This window comes from Benincasa hispida, chromosome 2 (assembly GCF_027475165.1).
Source record: "Benincasa hispida cultivar pf3 chromosome 2, pf3_genome.v1.1, whole genome shotgun sequence".
Taxonomy (NCBI): domain Eukaryota; kingdom Viridiplantae; phylum Streptophyta; class Magnoliopsida; order Cucurbitales; family Cucurbitaceae; genus Benincasa; species Benincasa hispida.
The window spans coordinates 39,901,408-39,923,075 of NC_143479.1; the positions used below are offsets into that span (position 1 = coordinate 39,901,408).

At 36.7% G+C, this 21,668-nt stretch overlaps 1 protein-coding gene and 1 pseudogene across 1 annotated transcript; both read right to left on the reverse strand.

Annotated features, from left to right (window-relative positions):
- Nucleotides 1–444: 444 nt before the first annotated feature.
- On the reverse strand, nucleotides 445–21,323 carry LOC120071491 (type II inositol polyphosphate 5-phosphatase 15-like). Its single transcript, XM_039023808.2, is given in 14 exon segments — nucleotides 445–1,289; nucleotides 1,429–1,792; nucleotides 2,699–2,822; nucleotides 3,730–3,776; nucleotides 3,778–3,823; nucleotides 3,826–3,932; nucleotides 3,934–3,971; nucleotides 4,113–4,153; nucleotides 4,249–4,414; nucleotides 6,396–6,480; nucleotides 8,853–8,977; nucleotides 18,725–19,517; nucleotides 20,024–20,273; nucleotides 20,374–21,323. Coding segments are annotated over 14 exon segments (3,363 nt in total). The 5' UTR covers nucleotides 21,194–21,323; the 3' UTR covers nucleotides 445–932.
- On the reverse strand, nucleotides 13,988–14,552 carry LOC120071492 (large ribosomal subunit protein eL42 pseudogene; annotated as a pseudogene).
- Nucleotides 21,324–21,668: the final 345 nt, after the last annotated feature.

Below are 21,668 nucleotides of genomic sequence, written 5' to 3' on the forward strand. Positions count from 1 at the left end.
ATGTAATACGCCTTGACACGTAAGCTAGATAGACACCTGATATTTCTTGATTAAAAATAAGAAGTGGACCAAAAAATTCAAAGAGTAGGCAAGCAAAACACGATTTAAATAAAATTCTATTGGTTTGTTTTCTTCCTCTGTTTCGTTCACCTGACCTACTCCCATTATTTTGTTCACTTGACCTACCTACTCTTTTGTGACATGTAGCACATAAAATTGAAATAAACCAAAAATAACAAATCGGAAAGACAAATTTGGCAGTAAACTCAGGAAATAAAAAACCAATTATTACAAACAATAACATTGACCAAAAAATAAAAAAAAAAAAATCAATTTTTACAAACAATAACATTGACCAAAATGAGTATAGTTCGACTAAAAAAAAACTTATATTATCGATCTCAAGGTTCAAATGTTCCATTTTCCATTCCACAAGAGAGCTTATTAACATCCCAAAATGGTATCACATAAAAAAAAATGGATATATTCATATAAAAAGTCCACCAAAACTATGAAGCTACATACATATATTTTCAGCACGTACAAAGTTTGTTCAAGGAATCTAAACTTAGACTCATCAAAACCAAGTCTACAGACATAATTGTTCCACTGTAATTGGGATAATAACATTTAAGGAACAAATAAAACCGCCTCACCTACTCTGCTGCTGTTTCTGTATACAACTTTCATCTACAGATATGTGAATCCACTTATCAGCAACCACCTGGAGATGGACCTGTCTTGAAATTAGGTTGAAAATCTCAAAAAATGGACATTGTTATTGAATGAACACTATCGACACAAATCAAAACAGTACGGGTTTTGATACAAAATGGTAAGAGACATCTCCCTCAGATATGTACAAAGAAGCTGGTAGAATTGAAATCTGTCAAAGACCAAAAGCATGATTTCCTGCACAATCTTGGCTGCAGTTAAGGGGTATGCATATTTCGTAGACGGTCAACCACATCACTGGACATGCTGAGACGCTGAATATCGGACCGATGAAGAACGCTTCCATGAATTTGGGTAGAGTTGTTTGTTTTGGTATCAGTTCCTTCGCTCTTGGGAGAAACACAATGGCGCACACGAATACGATGATTCTTTGACTTACTAGAAAAGGTTCCATACACCTTAACAAGCAAAATAACCTCTTTATCTCTGGTGACTTCACACCATGAGTTTTGCGGGAGACCATCAACAAATCCTTCTGACATGTGGGATTCCTCGAGACGAATTGAGACTTCAACAATTTGGTTAGGTTTGATAATTCCAGTTGCAGGAGAGACCTGATACAATAATAGCAAGAAATAGCCAAGTTTTTTATAGTCGATACCATCGTTTTGATAAATAATGACAATGTTCAACTTAGAGAATGTAAAAGTCAGGCAGAACTCATTGCAAGTAGATTGATGTATAGTAAGTTACCTCGAGCCATCGTGGAAAGCCAAAAGAACCTCTAAGACTATAATGACCCGATGCTTTCCCATTCAATCGAATTGTAGACTGACCTTCACAAACTATTTTAAATATAGCGTCACTTTTCTCGCATTCATTTGTAATACGTAGAAGAGATGTATCCTCATGTTGAAGAAGTATGTTGTTCGTACTGACAATAACTTCAGGAATCTTGCACAACACCTCAAGCATATGCTTAATTTTTTCGTTTGAATGAAGGATTTCTCCAAGTTCTTGTCTTCTTATAGACTCATCAACTCGAGCAATATTGACATCAAATATACAACGAACGGGCTTATGATCACTATCTACCACGTCCATACAAGCCTCATACCTGTACAGAAGGAAGATCAGACCTTAAAAGAGAGGGAAAAAAGGAAGCTGTAAAATTGACATCAGTATTACAAGTAAAGCAAATGGGGTTGAATCAATTTTCACATCAAATATTTTAAACCCATAAATCAAGATTTGTACGAAAGAAAAATATCGATAACATTTGATTAAAGGGGCATGATAGGAGAAAAACCTGAAAATAATCATACTAAATCTTTTTCTCATTTTCTAGTTCATAAAATGTTCAGCCTAGAGAATAACTAGTTACAGCATACAATACATGAAAGCATACAGAAACAAATACCAACGGAAGTAATAAAGCTAGCAGCAGTTACCCTAGTTGCATGTACATTAAAAGAGCAGACACATGAAAAAGAAAAGGAAGCAATTATCCCCAGACGATGCCGACAAATAAGGGATATTCATCTTCAGGTCCCCAACCGTTCGGAGGCACTTCCACAAAAAACTTTGTAGGTGCACCAAAACTTGGCATAATAATTTTTGAAACCCAACCACAAGAATTATGAAGATTTTCATTCATTCCAAACAGAACAAGTCATCCATTCCAAATATCACAAACTTTATAGAACAGGGACTTCATTTCAAAAGGATTAGGTTGTTGCTACCCATAGGACCACCTCCTCTTCTAAAGATCCCCACGTACACAAGAATATAGGAGGAAAAGCAAATCGATGTAGGAAAGGAATCCTCCCTAAACATATAGCCAAGTAAATATTTCCAATCAGTAGATCTTGACAATCTACAAGTCCTTCAAAAATAACGGGAGGGAAAAGGGAAAAGAAAGAAGGGGAGGGCCGGGGCACCAGCAACCCCAACCAAGAAATGATAACACATGGTATCTGATTTCAGTTGCCACATATTGAAAGATAATAAAAATTGAACATACTGTGATATTGAAGTGACTACAGGACAGTCTAGGCTGCATCCAGACGCTGAAGATGACCGGCTATCACGATACAGTATCCTGTCACACCAAGCAGGGACGCGCTTCTTCTCCCCAGAATCATACCCTATTAGACAGGCAAAATAAATTTGATATCAGACCATCAGAAAACTCAAGTAACCTACATTGCAGGCTGCAGGATAAAAACAGAAAACCTTCCATGTGCATAATTGCCTTCTTATTTTTCTTTTTATATCAGGGAATCCACTATTTTTACCCGAGCCTTTTTTTTTTTTTTTTTAATAAAAACAACGGCTTTCATTCAAAAAAATGAAAGAATACACGAGCGAACAAAAAATCTCCACAAAAAAGGGAGACACCATCTACAGGAAGGGACTCCAACTATACAAAATCATATCTATGGAATAATTACAAAAAAAAAACCTTTGAAATCGAAGCCCAATAGGAGACATGGAAACGAACAAGAGACCAACTGTCCCTCGCAACCCCCTAAACACCTCCTGTTTCACTCACCCCACAACAAATAATAGCAAAAATCATATCTCTAACACTCCTGGGGCGAGCACACGTCAGTCAAACATCTGGAGAAAAAGTCCCAGAGCAACGCCCAAGAATAATTCCAAGTCTTCCTCCGCCTTCCAACAAAAAAAAAAATCCCAATCGAGGGCAAAATGTCCAACATAAGAAGAACAGGTAAAGAATCTAACCTTTCTCGGGATCTCCTCCACATTAAAAAGACTGAAGAAAAAAGGGGAAAAGGAAAACTTACACGGGAATCTCCAAGGGATTAGGTCACATCTTTACTCGAGCCAGGTTTTGATAATTGAACCTGTGGGTCCTCTCACTTTCTATTACACGTTAGTAAGGAAGTTTCAAGATCGTATGCATCCGAGGACCCAAAAAGGGGCACAAGGTAACAAGGAGATTCTGCTTGACACATTTTTAACTGACCTACCAGCAATTAAAAGCTTGAACCTTAAACCCAACTAGACACCACTAAACAGCATCAATACCTGATAATCCTTGTTGTTGCCTCTCAAATTTATATGTGGGAATGTAATAGCTGCTCACGCATTCCTTGGAAGACATTTTCCATCTCTGTACGAGTTGATCCTTTTCTTTGAGCCAATCAAAGCATCTTTGAGAAATAAAATCTCTAGCTTCATCGTATGATACCCCGTTAAGCCGATAATTTAAACCAAGAAAAATGATCAGAAATTTCAGGTGTCATTTCTACAGAGGACCCAACAAAAGCCTGGGAAAGAACTCCATCATTTGCATCTCAAATAAAAAGAAGGAAAAGAATTTCCAGTACATGTTAATTAAAAATTAGAATGACAGTAGGAAGTAATTTAAATGATTGAATGGACCATGCAACCATTAATTATACACATACATTTGAACTGCGAACTGACTGAGCAGTGGGTGAAGAACAAGCTGCACAAGGAGCAATTGCGAACCAGGTCTTTAATAAGACAAATGCATCAAAATGTCAAGTGCAAGTGCAAATAAGAAGAGCCACTATACCATACCAGCTGTGGTACTGAAAGGATTGGATGGCCGGTGGAAAGACATAGTCCGATACACATGATCAAAATCTGCATTGCGACGGTTGACTGCTTCTAAATGTGCAGCAAAATGACAGTTAACAAAGCATAACACCCGGTCGAACACTCTTATCCTTAAACCAACTGCCCCCTGGTCAGACAACCTTTAATCATGTCAAAAGTTACAATTATGAGATATTATAAACCATAAAATGTATGGTGAAAGGGAACTTTTAATATGTAAGTCGGAATCACCATGAATGACCATACATTTAACATAAATCCAAACAATAATCTAATAATCTATGTGGTCCAGCCGAAGATATTCAGCTACTATAATCTGCGACATAATTCCAGGAAACATTCTTTTTTCCACCATCATCCCAAAGAGCTTGAAAATGATATGGAAATGATGAAGAGGGCCTATTAGAAATGAGCTAATTTCCCACATTTAAAGAAGATAAATATCCAACTAGCCCATGGAGAATTTATACGGGTCCCAAAATGTGGCAATCCCAAGCTCACGCTCCAATGGCAGACATAGGTGTTCTAAATGTAAAAATAATAATATTAATAATAATTCTATTATATTTCCAACAAATAGACACAACAATCAAAGTTTAGATACCAAATTTATAAATAACCTAAAATAAGAGCTAAGATTTTTTTTTTTTTTTTTTTTTTTTTTTTTAAATGAAAACATTTAGCCGAGAAAGAATAAATGAACTACTTACACTACTCAGGAGAGAGGTTTTCACAAGGACGATTAATATCAAGTATGCTCATTTCTCCCTAAGTCTCAAGATCAAAGGCTTTTGCTAATATCCGAAGGGTTTAAAAATGAAGTGGAAAAGCTAATAAGCACATACACTGATGCGGGACACAACATGGATATGGTGACACACCCATTTCTGAAAGTGTAAGACACAAATACGATGAAGATACATAAATCAGCTTTTGATTTGGAAGAAACCAAAGCTAAATAAAAAAAAAAAAGAAAAAAAGAAAGACATGTCAGCTCTATAACACATTTTTTCTTTTTACTATATATATATATCATCATGCAGTTCGGTTTGGGTTTTGAGCCCCCAAATGGAACCAAATTGCATTTCTTTTGTTTTATTGAGATTTAAACCAAACCGAACCTTATAAGCTATAAAAATCAAAATTTTGGTTTTGTTTGGTTGTGCATCCCTACGTACAACTCATCCTACGAAGCACGGACACTTCGTATAAGAGGTGGCATCAATGTTGGATACTTGGCAGACACAAATTCGTTCGGACACTTGGCGGGTACAGATTCGTCAGGACACGTGGTGGACATGTGTCCGACATGCCATTTTGCATATCTTCTTTTTTCTAAAAAAAAAAGGGACACGCTGGAAGAGAAAACTAAAGAACGGGCCCAAATCCACCAGCCCATTAACTTCATTTTGAAAAAAATATAAAATAATCACAAAACCTAAAGTCTACTTCTTGTCATGCAGTTCACGAAATGAGCAGCCCTCCAAATGTGAAACATCATATGCACACACGATCCTTCTTCTGCCAACACCGCCATCTGCTCTCCCGCCTGGTTGCCACTGACTGCTTGCCGCCATCGTGTTCCCCCGGTTCACTTCACCCCGCTGGCACCATCTTCTAACCTATTCACCCATTTTTCTTGCCGCCAATATTATCAAATAAAAAATATAAATATGTTTTACTATCCTTGAAAGCTAATAATTTCATGATTGAGTTTCAATCCACATTTTGGTTGAAATTTTATGCCTTTTTAGCCAGCACATTCAGTATTTTATGTTAAATGTACATATATTCTAAAAAATAATTAAAAAAATAGTGTATCCTCAACGTCTTTGTGTCCTAATATTTTAGAAATTGGTGTATCACCATATCTTGTCATATCCGTGTCCATGTCCATGCTTCTTAGAACTCATCTAACTGTTCTTTTTGAAAAGGAAATAAAAAATTTCGTTGAAATAGTGAAAAGAGGCTAATGCTCAAATACAAAATGTAGAAAAATAACTGTTTAGTTGGTAATAATAATTTTTTTTGAAAATACAACATACAAAATGTAAAAAAAAGCTATGCTGGAAGCAGTAGTATTGTTGGAACAAAGAAACAGGACTTACCTTATTACCAATTGCACGTCCAAAGCCACACGGAACTGCCGCAGCATCAACATCCCCGACATGAGCTCTGATGTTACTTCTTACCCTGAACAATTGAACTCTTATCATGCACCATCTCCAAGACATAAGCACTTACAATGGAAGATATAACTTCCCAACAATAGAACAGAAACAGTCCAACCAGAAATAAAAAATACAATATGACTCAAAGCTCAATGACAAGACAAATCTCGGACTTCTAAGACTTAAGAGCAAATTTTAACTGAGCTTTAGAGATTTGGTTTGAACGTAATATGCCTCCCATTTCCCAAATTGAATTCAGCTAGAGATTCAACTTTTAACCAAGCTATAGAGATACTAATCCACAGACTTCGAAGACTTGGACCAAATTTTTCGGAAGTGTGCCAAAAATGAGTGTTGGTGCCATGGACACTTTTGATTACTTTACACCAAAAAGCTTCAGGTTCATATATGAATTCCAACCCCATTTAGCTAATAAGGCCAGGTTTTTGTTTTTCAAATTCCCCAATCCGAGAACTCTATCCATCAAGGAATTAGAGACCCAACTCCAATGGGCTAGGTGATTTAATTTGCTTCCCTTCTGACCTTCCAAACAGAAGGAACACATGAGACATTCAATCTCTAAAACCACTGAAGGAGGCATAAAAAAAGTGACAAGTAATAGATAGGCAAGTTAGACAAAGCTGTGCATAGCAAAGAGTGAGTCGGGCTCCTCGAGAAAAATTATATATTATATCTTTTCCATTTGTCCAGCTTCTTGCGAATCTTATCAATGATTGGCTGCCAAAAGGGGACTTGCTTGGGATAACCGCCAAGTGGTAAACCAAGATAAATAGAAGGGAGCTCTTCCAGTTTACACTTCAGACGAAAAGCTCCCTTTCAACTAAGTACACCAAAAGGTGGATGACACTAGTTCTCCACAAAATCCTTCTTTTCAGACATACCTCAACCCAACATTCCTTTTCTTTTTTTTTTTTTTTTTTTGAAACAAGAAACAAAAAAATTTCAGAAATAATGAGAGAGACTAATACTCCAAACAAAACTTCACCGAAGAAATAAAAGAACAATTTTGGAAAAGTCGATACCTCTCAATTTATTTATCCACTATTTTCGAAATGTCAAGGGAGATTTGGGAGCTCCCCTCTCTCCACAATGCTTAAGAGAGCTACAAACAATCTAGAGAGATTCCAAAAAATTCCCCTCTGCTGTAAGCGACCTTAAAAGGTCTCCCTAACAAACCTTCACAAAAAGTTTCTAACTAACCATATCAAAATAACGATAAGATCAAAACTGCATGCCCAACCAATTACACATAACATCACTCATTCCTCACGTGTTACATTGCCTGGTTCCCCTTTCCTCTCTTTTTTATGGGCTTAAACTTAGTGACTTTGGGTCTATAAAAAATGTTGCCTTTAGATAAGAAATGATTTTTCCCTTATGGCCCATTGGAAAAGTTGCGTGTAATTCCTTTAGCTAGGCCCTCTCCTTTTGTAATGTCATCTAATATCGTCAGTTGAAAATATCCATGGTTGTTTCTCTTACCAAAATTTTCACTCAAGGATGCTACAAGGATGTGTGCACACAAACTCCCTCCTTGAGAGTCAAAGGAAAATTACATAGAATTCCAAAATTTTCTATCTAAAAGCATCAAACATAGTATAAACGATTAGATTTGACACCAAGAAGTGGAATGAAACATAACTTATATACATCCCAAATTCGATCAATAGCCTTCTCATTAGAAAATTGCTTCAATTTCTTTCAACTTGATTTAAGTCTTGTTGGACCTTGATGTCAAAAAGCCCAAGAAAAATTCTCGTTTTCCATTGGCATTTGGGTTGTTTTAATTTAATGAACAGAGTAAAAAAAAAAGTTCTTTCAGTGGCTCTCTCCTTCAGTTTGTGTTTGGTGGTTCTTTGGCAGGAGAAGACCGATCACTTTTTTTTCAATGTTACTAAGTGGTGTGAAGCTGGAAAATAAAGCTAGGTTGCTGTAAGTGTTGCAGTAAAAGAACCCTATTTGGTTAACCCAACAAATGAAATGGTTAGATTGGTGAGCAAGATGGGATATCGTAAAGAATCACGCCTTTTTGGCATTCTTTGTCAAGTTCCTATTTATTCTCGTAATGTAATGAAATCTAGTAGGAGAGCTATCTGTAACCATTTGTGGTAATTTATCTATGTACTTTCCGTCTCTTGCTACTGTAAGAAGATACTTCATGCTTCCTCCGAGTCTGGGAGTTCTGATTTTTCTCTAATTGTTCATAGTGAAACTTCATCAAATATAAATGTAAACTATTGTTTTCTATTTTCGAAAATAGCAAGGAAGCTTGTCACAGAGGGAAAAACCTAAGTATACTAAAATAGTAACTATTAGAAAAGAAAAATAGTCACAGATGTTATTAAATAAGTTCAGGGTTGATCAACTACAAACCATATTCCTATTAGCAAGCCTGCCAACTGCCTAGAACCAACGCGCTGAAAAGTTGATCCTTCACCCAGCGTTTTTCCTATCATATCCAACCACCATTGGCCTAGTGCACTACCCTCGAGTCCTACCTGCATTCAGAAGGAAACATAATCTAAGTTTAGGGAGGAAAGAAATGCAGCTAAATGGGATGCCATTTTTTTAATCAAATTGACAAACGATTGAGACATCTTTACATTTTCAATTTGAACGAAAATGATATATTAAGTCAACACGGTCAGTAGACTCATTACTCTACTCATTGATCTCTTATATACTGCGTAGGACTTTTTCCCTTCCTTTTTTTGAAAAGGAAACGAAAATGAAAAGAGACTAATGCTCAAGGATACAATTACCCTTAAGAGGGAGAACAACAAAATAAACCAAAAAATACAAATCATACTAAAATATATATAAGGTCCCTAGATAAGAATATTAGTATAGAATTAGTAAAAGGTACAATGGTAACTAGACAGTAAGTTAGTGTTAGGAACCAAGGTAGTATGGGCTTCCTTTGTCCCACATTGGTTAGAATGGGACGACCAATATGATACTTAAGTGGTTTGGCTCTCCCACACCAATAACTGGCTTTTGAGGTGTGGTTCTCCAAGGTGCTTAAGTTGAAAGGCCCCTAGCTTTTGACATAATAGGAGTATTAGTAGAATATTAGTATGGGTATTAGTTGGGGCATATTAGTAATTAGCTAACAAGTTTGTTAGGGCTTTTTAGTTATAAATAGAGAGAGTGGGTTAAGAGGAAGGGTGTGAAGAATTTTATGGGATTTTCTAATTTGGGAATTTGGAGTCTAGCCCTTTCGAAAGGCTATGGGCTATCTTGTTATTTTCTATGATCTTATAGCATAATTCAATATATTTCCATATTTGATTGTTCTTGAGTTTATTCCATGTTCTTGAATAATTTCTTGTTAGGAGATATCCTAACAAATTGGTATTAAAGCCATCAATCCTGGATCATTATTTTTCGTTATGGATTTTGATCATATGATGAAAACTTTGTTAGAAATACATAGAGAAATGAAAGCAATGCAACAAAGGACCAGAGATTCCTTGCAGAGAGATTGAGAAAGAGAAGAAACCAGACTAGCCGCCACCAAAACTGAGGAAGAAAATCAGCTAAGAAAAATTGGTAACGTTCATGGCAGGTGTGGAATCTGCAACTTCCAATCAGATTACAACTGAAAACTCATCTATGGAAGGATTTTCACAACCATCACAAGGCATCAAGGAAGAAGGAAAGGCATCAAGCTCTCTTGAGGGGAAATTTCCATTGAAGATAGTACAGAGGGAAGGTGATGTCGATGAAAATTGTGAGAACAGCAAGGAGATAAAATTGATAGAAACAAAAGAGAAGAAGGGAGGTGATGGGGAATTTCACAGCAGAGAAGAAAAAGAGAAAAATAATATTGAATCGACGATGGAGAAATCGAAGAAGAAGAGAAACTTGATTGTCTATGCCCATCGTCGACGGCGAAGGGTGAGATGGTCGGAGACAAGGCCTTGGTGAAAGTGAAAACGCTGATCAAAAAAGGCAGAAGCATCAAAGAGAAAGAGACGAACATTACCGACGAGAAGGCAAAGTGGGAGGAAAACAAAAAAAAGGACGAAAGAAGGAATTATCGGCAGCTATTGGCGGCATACAGAAGTTGATCGTGTATGTCGGCCATGAATTTCTTGAGGTTCATCAGGGAAGAATACAATGGGCGACGATGAGGAAGATGGCGCCCGAAACAGTGGAGGGAGGCGTACAGATGGAGATGGAGACGAAGCCAACGGTTTGTTGGTTGGGACTGCAAAGAGGCCGGAGGACGAGAAACGACGGTCGACCGAAACAATGGTGGGTGTATACAATCGAAGAATGAAGGAGGGATGGGCTAAAATTTGCAGAGGGAGACAGGACGGAGAAAATGACTTGGGGAAGAGGAAATTTTCATGAGTTTTAAAAAAAAATGTTTATCTCCACGTGAAAGGTCAAGAGGTGGGACCGATTGTTGGAGAACATAAAACCCTATTTTTCGTGAATGTCTTTGGGCTAGGATTGCAGGCCTAGTTATTTCCTTCTATTCAAGAGGAACAATGTTCACCAAGAGGAGGGGCAGTGACATGTAAAAAGTTGGGAAGGAAGGATAACAGACGATTAAGGTTTGATATAGTTGAGCTAAGGATTGGGCCAACCCAACAAGAAGGGGCCCAATATGTGATTCCTCTAATAAATGGACAATGGATCTTGATTAAGAGTACACTCGAGTTTGATTTTGGACAGCAAGTTGACCATGGGCCCAGTCCATTAGAAAAGAATGGAGCTACTGTGGGAATGTGGGGTCATGGGCTGAATCCAACTGAAGAAATTAAAGTCCAATTTGAAGGCTGAAGAGAAGGCTAGTGGCCTGGGTTTCACTACTTGTTCAATAAACCAAAAAATGAAAAAGGAAAAAAAAGCCCAATTTTTGTGATTGAATCTTCTAAGCACACCTTGAGCACAAGGTGTTTTCGAAGGGCGGAGTATTGTAAAGTCCCTAACTATAAAAATAATAGGAGTATTAGTAGAATATTAGTATGGGTATTAGTTGGGGCATATTAGTAATTAGCTAGTAAGTTTGTTAGGGCTTTTTAGTTATAAATAGAGGGAATGGGTCATGAGGAATGGTGCGAAGAATTTTGTGGGATTTCCTAATTTAGGAATTTGGGAGAGTCTAGCCTTCTCGAAAGGCTAGGGGTTATCTTGTTATTTTCTATGACCTTATAGCATATTTCAATATATTTCCATATTTGATTGTTCTTGAGTTTATTCTGTGTTCTTAAGTAATTTCTTGTTAGGAGGTATCCTAATAGTTTGTTACTAACTATTGTTATAAATAGAAGGATGGTAAATGAAGGAAGGTAGGCAATAGTTGAGTGGTTTAGGGCTTGAGTTAGCATACTCAAAGAGGAGGTTCTCCAAGTGCTTGGAACTTGGCTTATCTTGTATTTCTTCTTCTTTATATTTCAATATAATTCAGATCTTAGGGGGGTGTTTGGCTCACCAACATGAGTTGAGTTGTGGTATATTTTACAAACTCACCCCAACTCTCCCTTATTCCAATATTTTCAATGATTTCACCTATGGCCACTTACAGCAACAAGCAACTATCGCTATCACTCCAAGAACCAACTCTGGGGTCCGACAACCATCTCCAATGACAACTTCGGCAACCAACTTCGAGTTCCGACAACCACCTCCAATGACAACTCTGACGACTACCTTCGCGCGACCAACTCCGACGATTAATTCTAGGCTTTGGCAATCACCTCCGATGACAACTCCGGTGACCCATCTCCGATGACTACCTTCGCGCGACCAACTCCGACGACCAATTTTAGACTCTGGCAACCACCTTCAACAACCACCTCTGACTACAAACTCCGACGAAAATCACCTGTAATGATCAACTTTGATGACTACCTTCAAGCAAGCAACTCGATGACCAACTTTAGGCTTCGATAATCACCTCCGATGACAAACTCCGACAATCAATTCCAATACCACCTTCATGCGACCAACTCAAGGATTCGACAGCCATCTCCGACTACAAACTCCAGTGAAAATTATCTTCAATAATCAACTTTGACAACCACTTCCAACTATTATAAGACTAATGAATGTTAAATTATGTTGTAGGGTTGTTGATTATGTAAATAATAATATTTTGTCTACATTAAGTGCGATATTTATACGTAGAAATTTGTAAAATTTATTTTTGTTTGATTGAATTCATATATCAAATGAGTGTTAAGAATATTTGGAAAAGTATATATGTAGTTGAAAAGTATGTAACATATAAAAAAAAAAAAAAAAAAAAAAAAAACCATAATATGGAGATTTTTTTTCCTTGAACATTTTCTAGCAAGAATTAGTGAATAATGGAGATTTGTTATCTAATGATCCTCCAGATTTAGAGGAATTGAAAGTGAAATTGTTGAAGAAATGTGGTGGCATTCCATTGGCTGCTAAGATGATGGGGGGATTCAATTAAAAAAAATTCATGCCAGAATAAAAATACAGAATAATAATAGGAAGAAGAATAAAAAGAAGATGATGAAATTCATGAAGAAAAATTAAGAATCAAAAGTTTTAATCTCTTTGGTTTCTCATTTTATTTAACCATATTTCTGTAAGAAATGTAGTGGGTCAATTGTTATTCATTACCCAAAAAGAGAAAGAAGGAAAGAAAGAAAGATCCTAGAAGAAAATTGAAACTCCCCTAACAAAGAGAGGAGGGCAACACTATCCCCTATTTCCCTTTTTGATATAATGAAAAAGGAAAACGTTCAAAGGATACAAGCTCCGGGTCCTTAAAGCCTTTGACTATTAATGAAGTTAAAAATTGTTACGCTGCTACTTATCCACTCTATTATACTCAGAGAAGTGTGCCTATCATTTCCCCTTAAACATCCACAGGGACTTATCAACATTAGCCCCACCATATTCTTCCATCCTCGCTCTAGTAGCCATATATTTTTCTCCTTAAAAGGTATACTTTTTATTCATGAGGCAATTCACTCAACAAAAGATCCTACATTTCATCTTTCTCCCTTTCAGTGTGATGACTTTGATGCTGAATTCAACATTAGCGTACGAAAATGATAAGGAGATTCGTCTTCCTCCCTCTTCAGTGCTTGGTAAATTTGTATCTCTTACTAAAGCCTGTGGCCTTGGATTATGGGAAATTCCAATTTCAACATCATAAGGAATAGTTTCTTGGTCAAGTTTCTAGATAGCTCTTTTTTGGTTTTTACTTTATCTTTCAACAATTCAAGTGTTAGGGATTTTATTCTCAAAGTATCCCAATTGGTTTGTTAGATCTTTCTTGGAGGAAAATTCTTAGCCAGCTTTTTCTTGCATTGGTTCTTATTTTCACCTGTTGCAATTGTTGTTGTGAGTTTTCTTTGGAGCTAAGATTTGGTTTGATGGGTCCTTTTTGTTTTTTGGTCATTCTCTTTTATTTGAAATTGTTTTAAGATCTTGTTTTATTTTCTGGTTCTATTTTCTTTGTTAGATGATATAATATTAAATTTAAGTTCACTCATCAGCTTAAACTTTTGGGTCAATCGGTGATTTAAGATAATATCGGAGTAAGTGGTCTAGGAGGTCTTGTGTACAAACCCTTGCAATGTTATTTCCTCCCCAATTATGGTGAATGATGAATGACAATGTTAATGCATCTAAGAAAGAGAAGTTCCCTTTCCCTTCTTGTCTCCACCAATCTCAAAATGCTTTCATCTCTTAATGGGATGCTGTGAGACGTGCTTGCAACCCTGGCATTGCAACCTTAGCACAATCTTCTTTGTAGTTTTGGCCTTTTTATGAAAGACAGGCTTGGTTTGTCCTCCATATCCTACTTGTTTACGATCATAATGACACTTCCTTGAGCAGCAACACTGTCCTTACCCTTTTTATATTAGGTAACCTTGTGCAAAGTATGCTTTTTGCATTCCTTGCGCTTGCAGTAAGTCTTCTTCGTCTTAGGAATGTTCACCATGATGGATTTTGGTCCTTACTACCCCTCTGAAGAAACCCTAATCGGTGAACTCCTCCTCAATTAACATTGATTTCCACTTGTTGGGTCTTCTACATATTTCAAGCTAACAAGTGAAGGGAGTATTAGATGATATAATATTAAATTTACCTTCACCCATTAGTATAAGTTTTTGGGTAAACTAGTGATTTTAACATTCTTGTTCACTCCCTTTGGAGTTTGTGTCTTTGAATATTTTCCTTTTATAATATCAAAGCTTGTTTCTCGTTAGAAAAATGAATGATAGTCTTATCACATGTATGGAAAGAACTTGTCGTCTTGCATAATCTTTTGTTTTTAGGTTAAGAAAGGAAAAGTTAGATCTCCTTTTTAGGACTCATAAACAATACCTACTGAAAGAATCTTTCTTAGATATTTCACTAAAAAAAGAAAAAGCTCTTCTTCAACATAGAATGAAAAATACATTTTCATAAATTATGCGTTAGTTATTTTAAATAACCTTGGGGCTTGGTTAGCATTTGTGTTCTAAAAACCTAAATTTCTTGGATTTTTTTGAAGCACATATAGAAGTTAAAAGAAACTTGAGTGGTTCTTTCCTAGGTGAAATTGAAATTAAAGTAAAGTTCAGACCAATGGTCATTTTCAGATTCAATGGGTGTTTGGTGATTTGTTCAAAGCCAAGTTGCTCTGTTATGAATTGTATTTGGTTGTAATTGCTTTACTTTGCTTTATTTTATTTCATCGTATTTTGAACATTAGCCTCTTTTCATTTCATCAATTAAAAGTCTTGTTTCTTAAAAAAAAAAAGAAAAAAAAAAGGACTTTTCAAATTCTTTAGATATTGTGAGATTAATTTCTTTTAATTTTTGTTTGGTTCAGAGGTCTTTACTTTGTTTTGTTTTTATTGTGATGTATGTTGAACATTAGTCTCTTTTCGTTTACTTAATGAAAAGTTTCGTATCCTTTTCCAAAAAAAAAAAAAAACGAGGTTAATAGAGATGAAGAAGTAAGACCCCTAGTCATAGAGATGTAGGATTATTAGTGGAATATTAGTATGATTAGTAATAAGGGTATTCTAGTAATTAGGCATGGGGATTGTTAGGTCTCTTTGGGTTATAAATAGTAGGTGAGTGTGAGGTCAGAGGGTATAAAGAATTTTGTGCGATTTCCTTTGGGGAATTTGGAGAGGATTATCAGCTCTCTAGAATGTGCTGAGGTACATTGTAATTTCTTTATTGATCTTGCAATTTATAATTCTATCTTTTAGTTTTCTTACTTGTTCTTTGTATTCTTGAGTTTGTTCTTGTTAGGAGAGATCTTAACAGTGTCTGAGGTAGGTAAAGAGGATATAAAAGTTCTCGGATTTCCCATGTTAGGTAAGTCGAGTTTTTGATAGAAATGATAATCCTACGTTGGTTCAGGGGTGAACAAGGATTGAATACTGAGTTGCAATTTGATTCAAATTCTCTTAGTCTCGAGGTGGTAAGCAATAGAAAGGTTGACGCTTTTTCTATCCTTTAAAGTAGTTTATTCTCTTCAAGTCACTTTGAGAAAGGAGCAACAACTTATAAAGGAACATTTAAAGATCAATTCAGTCTTGTGCACGCCTTTTGATAGTAGATTCTCAATTAATGGACAAACCACAATAGTTGCTTACTGGTAAAAATTTTAGCCAATCAGTCAATAATCTTCCAGGCTCAAATAATCCTTTTGTCAAAGGGATTTCTAGCCATTCATCCCCTAAGGATAATCTTTCTATTTATGATTCAGATAGAGAAAATTCAGGGGTTAGTCTAAATAACGAGGAATATGTGGATTTACATTGATAATAACTCAAAAGTTTGTTTTGCAGACGGCTATGGTACCTTATTCCAAAATGATGAAAATTAGAAAAAAAAAATTAGAAGAGCCATAGTCTGTTATTTATTTATTTATTTTATTATTATTATTTCTTTTGAAATGGAAACGAGCCTCTTCATTAATAAAATGAATTGAGGCTAATGCTCAAAATACAAGAGAATTATACAAAGAGCAAAAAAGCCTAAGGATAAAAAACAAGGCTTAAAACTCAGCCCATACAAAAGAGTAACAAGAACAAACGGCTCCAACCTAAACCAAGACTAGACAAAACAGAACGAACAATTGTAGAAAAAACTCAAAACTAAATTAACTAGAGGAGATCTGATCGGAGAAGCAATCCAAATTGCCTTATCTACTAACCGATCAGAACAAGATAGGATAACAATGCTTCCCTTGTGGTCTGAAACAACAAGGGTGGTGTCAAACAACCAAAATAGAACAATTAGCAATTATCCTCTGTGGAGGATCGGAGTAAAAATGTTCCAACTAATTAGCATCCCCAAAGTATCAACTTCCACTGCAACATCTTGTTCAGCTACTTTCCCACAATAAACTGTCTTCAAACAAACAGATTCAAAAGTGCATGTCAACGCGTACAGTCATCCAAAAACATTCTTCAACTATGGACTTCATATGTGGTGAAATTTCATAATGAAGCAAAGGAGAAAGACATGAAGTACCCGCCACTTTTAAATTCAAATTCTCTTCCTTGTGAAACAGAGCGTTCAAATCTTCTCCCAAGTTAGCGTAATGCGTTGGTGTTTCTTGGTCAAATTTATCCTCAAAGCAAACTGTATCCTTGCTGCTTACACTAAATGGAGAATCACTGGCATAATAAGAACTCATTTTCTGGAGCGAAGTCAAGGGGGAGCAAGGTGTACCTCTCAGAAATTGAACCTCTAACGTAGGATTAAAAGCACAGTAATTAAATTTCTGGCTTGAAGCTAAGATAGAAATCGATTTCTTGGTGGGTTTTGGCTGTTGAGCAAGCAGACAACAGGCTTCTAAATAGTCTGGGTTAGTCTCTAAAACAGATGATTTAAGGTTGGATCTCCTTTTTCTTGAGAAATGCTTGGGATATGGTTTAAGAAGTCTCGAAAACTAGTGATATTTGGGAAACGGCTTGAAGACTTGTTTTTGTTAGAAATTCTTTTACTACGGAGCTTGACTTTTAGCATGAAGAGCATCATTAAATGAACTTGCTGAGGCAAGACATTCTTTGAAAAAGGCAAATTCAAGTCATTTGAAACGTTGAAAGAGGTGGGAACAGTGGGCCGTTGCCTTTTTTGGTTTTAATACATCTTTGATGTTTACTATAAAAATATTTTTTTAAAAAAAAAAAAAAAAAAAAAAAAAAGATTTCTCATTCTCTTCCTTCATCTTGCCTAGCAAATTTGCTTCTCTTATTGAAGCTTGTGGCCTCGAGTTGCATGAAATTCCTCCCTTCAATTCCCAAGGCATTCATTGTTGATGTTCGCTCGCTCTATTGCATTTGCAGATTGGGTCTAGCAGTTCTTGCTTGTGCTTTTTGGGCTTAGTTCTTTTTTTCTTCTCTTCCCGTTTTTAATGTCCAAGGCTTTTGGTACTAGGCGTTGGCATTAGTTCAATTTTCAAAGTGCGGTCTATTGTGTTGTGTTCGGTCCTTCAAGCTCTTTCTTTGCTAGTTTCTTTTTGTTCAGTTTGCGTCCCAGTGTGGAAGCTTTTTTTTTGTATTTGTTCCCTTTTTGGTTCCCTATAGTGGTTATTTTTGTGTTTCACGGTGTTCTTTTATTTCTCTCCCTTGTGGAGCTTGTATCTTTGAGCAATAACTGTGTTATCCACTGATCAAAAGAGAAAAAGAACTTCTTGGAGGGAGTATTATATTTACATGTGGAGGCATGATGTAGGGAGTTAGCTTGTTAGTTTGGGTTAATCTTTTTAGTTTTTTTAGCATTTTAAAACCTAGTTTGTTTTTCAACTCCTATGATATCTATAAGTTCCCAAAGAGTTTAGACTTCATTTGAATGTTTAACCATGGGTCTTTACATCTTATAAATCAAACTCTTTCGGAATATGTGGAAAAGTAGAAACTCAAGAATCTTTGAAGACAATTCCAAGGATCGGGGTTTAATAATGGGACAAAATACAATTTCCAAGCTTCTATACTGATGTGCTCTTTCTTTTCTAGCTAGAGCAGCTTTTTAAAAGGAAATGTAATAGCGGGACAAAACATTAAAATATATGTTTTAGTTATAATTATGTTTTTATTAGTACTAGCTGGACCAGCCTTTTATAAGCTACCTGTGAGTGTTTAGTTTTTCTTTTTGGCTTATCAGTGAAAAAGAGTGTTTGTTCTCAAATAAAAATAATACAACATGCAGATAAATTTCTTGAGACTGATCAGTTATTGGAAAGTTAAAAGATAATGAGAAGAAAGATTTGTACGTTTTATAATGAAGGAACTCACAGTTTCTTTAGCTGCTGACATTGCTAGAAAACCAGCTCCCATTTCAACTTCCTGCAGCCCAACAACTACAATGCCAACATCGGAGACAACAGAACCCAGCCAGGAGATGAGAGAGTCAGGAGATGCTTTTTCCTGTCCAACATTCCATGTACCAGTGAATATTTTTAAATTTTCCATTCTTGTATACATGAATTCCTTCGCAGCCAACTCTGAGCGTAGTACGCTGTCAAGAGGTCCTGGAGAAGTAACATTCCATCCACGAATACCACCATGATTTGCCAGGGTAAATATGTAACCAGATCCAGCACACATTTTAATCACAGGGCAGCTATGAGCCACCCATCCTTGAAGAAGTCTACCTTTGAGGTCCAATACCTGTACGGTACCACTGGCATAGCCCACCCATATTCGTGATCCAAAAGTACAAAAGCATTGGACAGCATGAGAATGATGATGGAAATCTTGCAAACGGTTTCCGTATTTATCCCACTGCACAAGTAAACCACTTGTACATCCAGTCCAGATCATACCATCTACTGTTATCACTAATGCTTCAGTTCTCCGATTATCATCTCCAAAGGCCCCCTTCACAGCAGCTCGACGAACAGCATCAGCCGCTCCCATTATAACATTACGTGAACGCTGAAAGAAACCAAAGGCACTTTGTGTCTTTTCTTTCTTTAAAAAAGAAACAGGCTCCAATGTAAAATCTTGGACAGATGTCATATCTATTCGGTTCTCCAATTGACCATCAGTATTGAACACTTTCAATAGCTCCCTTGTGCGAGCATCCCTTGAAAAGTGGAAATATTACATAACTAAATCTTGGTATTAGAAGGTAATGACACTTGAAAGCACCCTCTCAGCTACACGGAAGCAAATTACAACCAGCACATCGAATAAAACAGAATATTGTAGAAGGGACTTGCGCATTAGGATGTGCACTGAATGCATGTAACCCAAAAAATTTTGTATTATATTAATGAATGATTGGAAGACACTTCTTTTGTAGTGTTCGGGGCAAAGGTTCCCTCTACCCCACCCCTAGGTTTTCCTTTTGTACCTTACCTCTAGAATATATTTCTCTTGGTTTCATATTAACAAAGTAAAAAACTACTATGCAATGTAAACCCATTTTTGCAATTTGCACATATCCAAAGGATTCAAGTTTATAAGTTCCTAACCAATGCACCTTCTAAACTTTAGACGACAAGATTCATGAACAACAGAAAATCAATGCCCCAAATGCAACTACAAATAGAGTAAGCAATCTGACGTAACAACCACATAAGAACATACCATAGTGCAAAAGAGAGGTCACTGCCACTCCAGACTTTGGCAGTAGAGTCGTCAGATAACAAGTACTTAACATCCCAAGTAAATGTGTTACTGAAGCTTACACTGACTTGAGTCCTAAGGTCAATATAAGATCTTTCCACCAACAAAGTAGTCATGTGACTTTCTCCCTCAGTCATAGAGAGAGCCTTCTCAATAGCTTCCCATGACCAAACCTTCAAAGCCCCGCCCTCGGAACCTGACCAAAGATCTCCTAAAAGAGAGAGAGAGAGAGGGAAAAAAAACCAAAACAGTCAACAAGAAAGAAGCAAAACCCACCTTGGTTTGACAATCATATGAGACCATATATATACCATAAGATGTCATTACAAGCGAAAAAATAGGACCACGATGAGCCTGCCAAGACAGAGCTTCCGTAAAATGATCATTTGCGTTCAAACTTTGAATATCCATCCTCCAGCATCTAATGCGACCATCCTTGTGGCCACTCCAAACTAACCGATTGCCTTCATCGGCAACCAAACAAAGAGTAGGCGACGTCCAAACTGACTCACGAAATGGCGCCGTCTCTTCATCACCACTCCTCACAGCCGTGTCTTCCGCCGACGCATACAAATCCTCGAAATTCCAAAACCGGACACCATATTCACTACCAGCCCACAATTGGGACTCGCTGCTAGCAACAGTCCTTAAAAAGCATCCGATCTGCGTCTCTCTTAAAGGATGCGGCCTCACTTCAAGGCTAGGCGGCCGATGAGGATGAACAGCAGCTCGCACTGGAAGCCTAAAAATCCCAGTTCCTCCACCCCGCCCAATGAATTCAGGAAGAGAAGAACTACTCCCATTATAATCCGAATCCTGAATATCGCCGTCATGATTACTAAACGAAACAGATTGAGATGAAAGCTTACGGTCCAGAAATTGCAGCATATAATCAAGCCGTTTGGTAGTGGACTCAACGTAATTGGCAGAAACACCATCGTTTTCATTATCGGACGAAGATGAACTGGAGTCGAAGAATTGAGAGGAGCAACTACGGGTCGTATCCTCGCGATTCGAGTAATTAAACCCATGATTGAGGTGATTAAGGTTCTGGGTATATGAATTAGTGAAGGGAGATGACGAATTATCGCCGTCACCGTCGCCAAGGTCGATAAGGGGTGGCGGTTCCATCGGGATCCGGCGAGAAAATTGAACCGAAGCACAGAGAAAAAGACCCAAATGGATAAAAGAGAAAATCTAAGCACCAAGGAACGGAAACAGCAAAATTTGGAAGATGAAAAGAGAAAGAGAGAGTGGACCCGTTTTGAGGAGGCATTGGTGAGAAGCAAAAGCTTGTTAGTGATTGACCTTTGACTTCAATGGCGGAGTAAAATTGGGATGACGGTTAACTTTCTGGCTTTGACTTTGAATACTCGATTTTTTTTTTTTTTTAGCAATATTTAGGCTTAGGAGTGCAACCAAAAATAGAAAATCTAAAAACCAAATCAAATCGATTCATTAGTTTAGTTTGGTTTTTAATTTAAAATTAGACACATTGATTTGTATTTGGAGAAAACAAAAAAATCAATTAAAGTCGAACTAAATCGAAGATATATATATCCTTAAAAATAAACTCTATTATTAGATAGTATTTTAATTATTATGA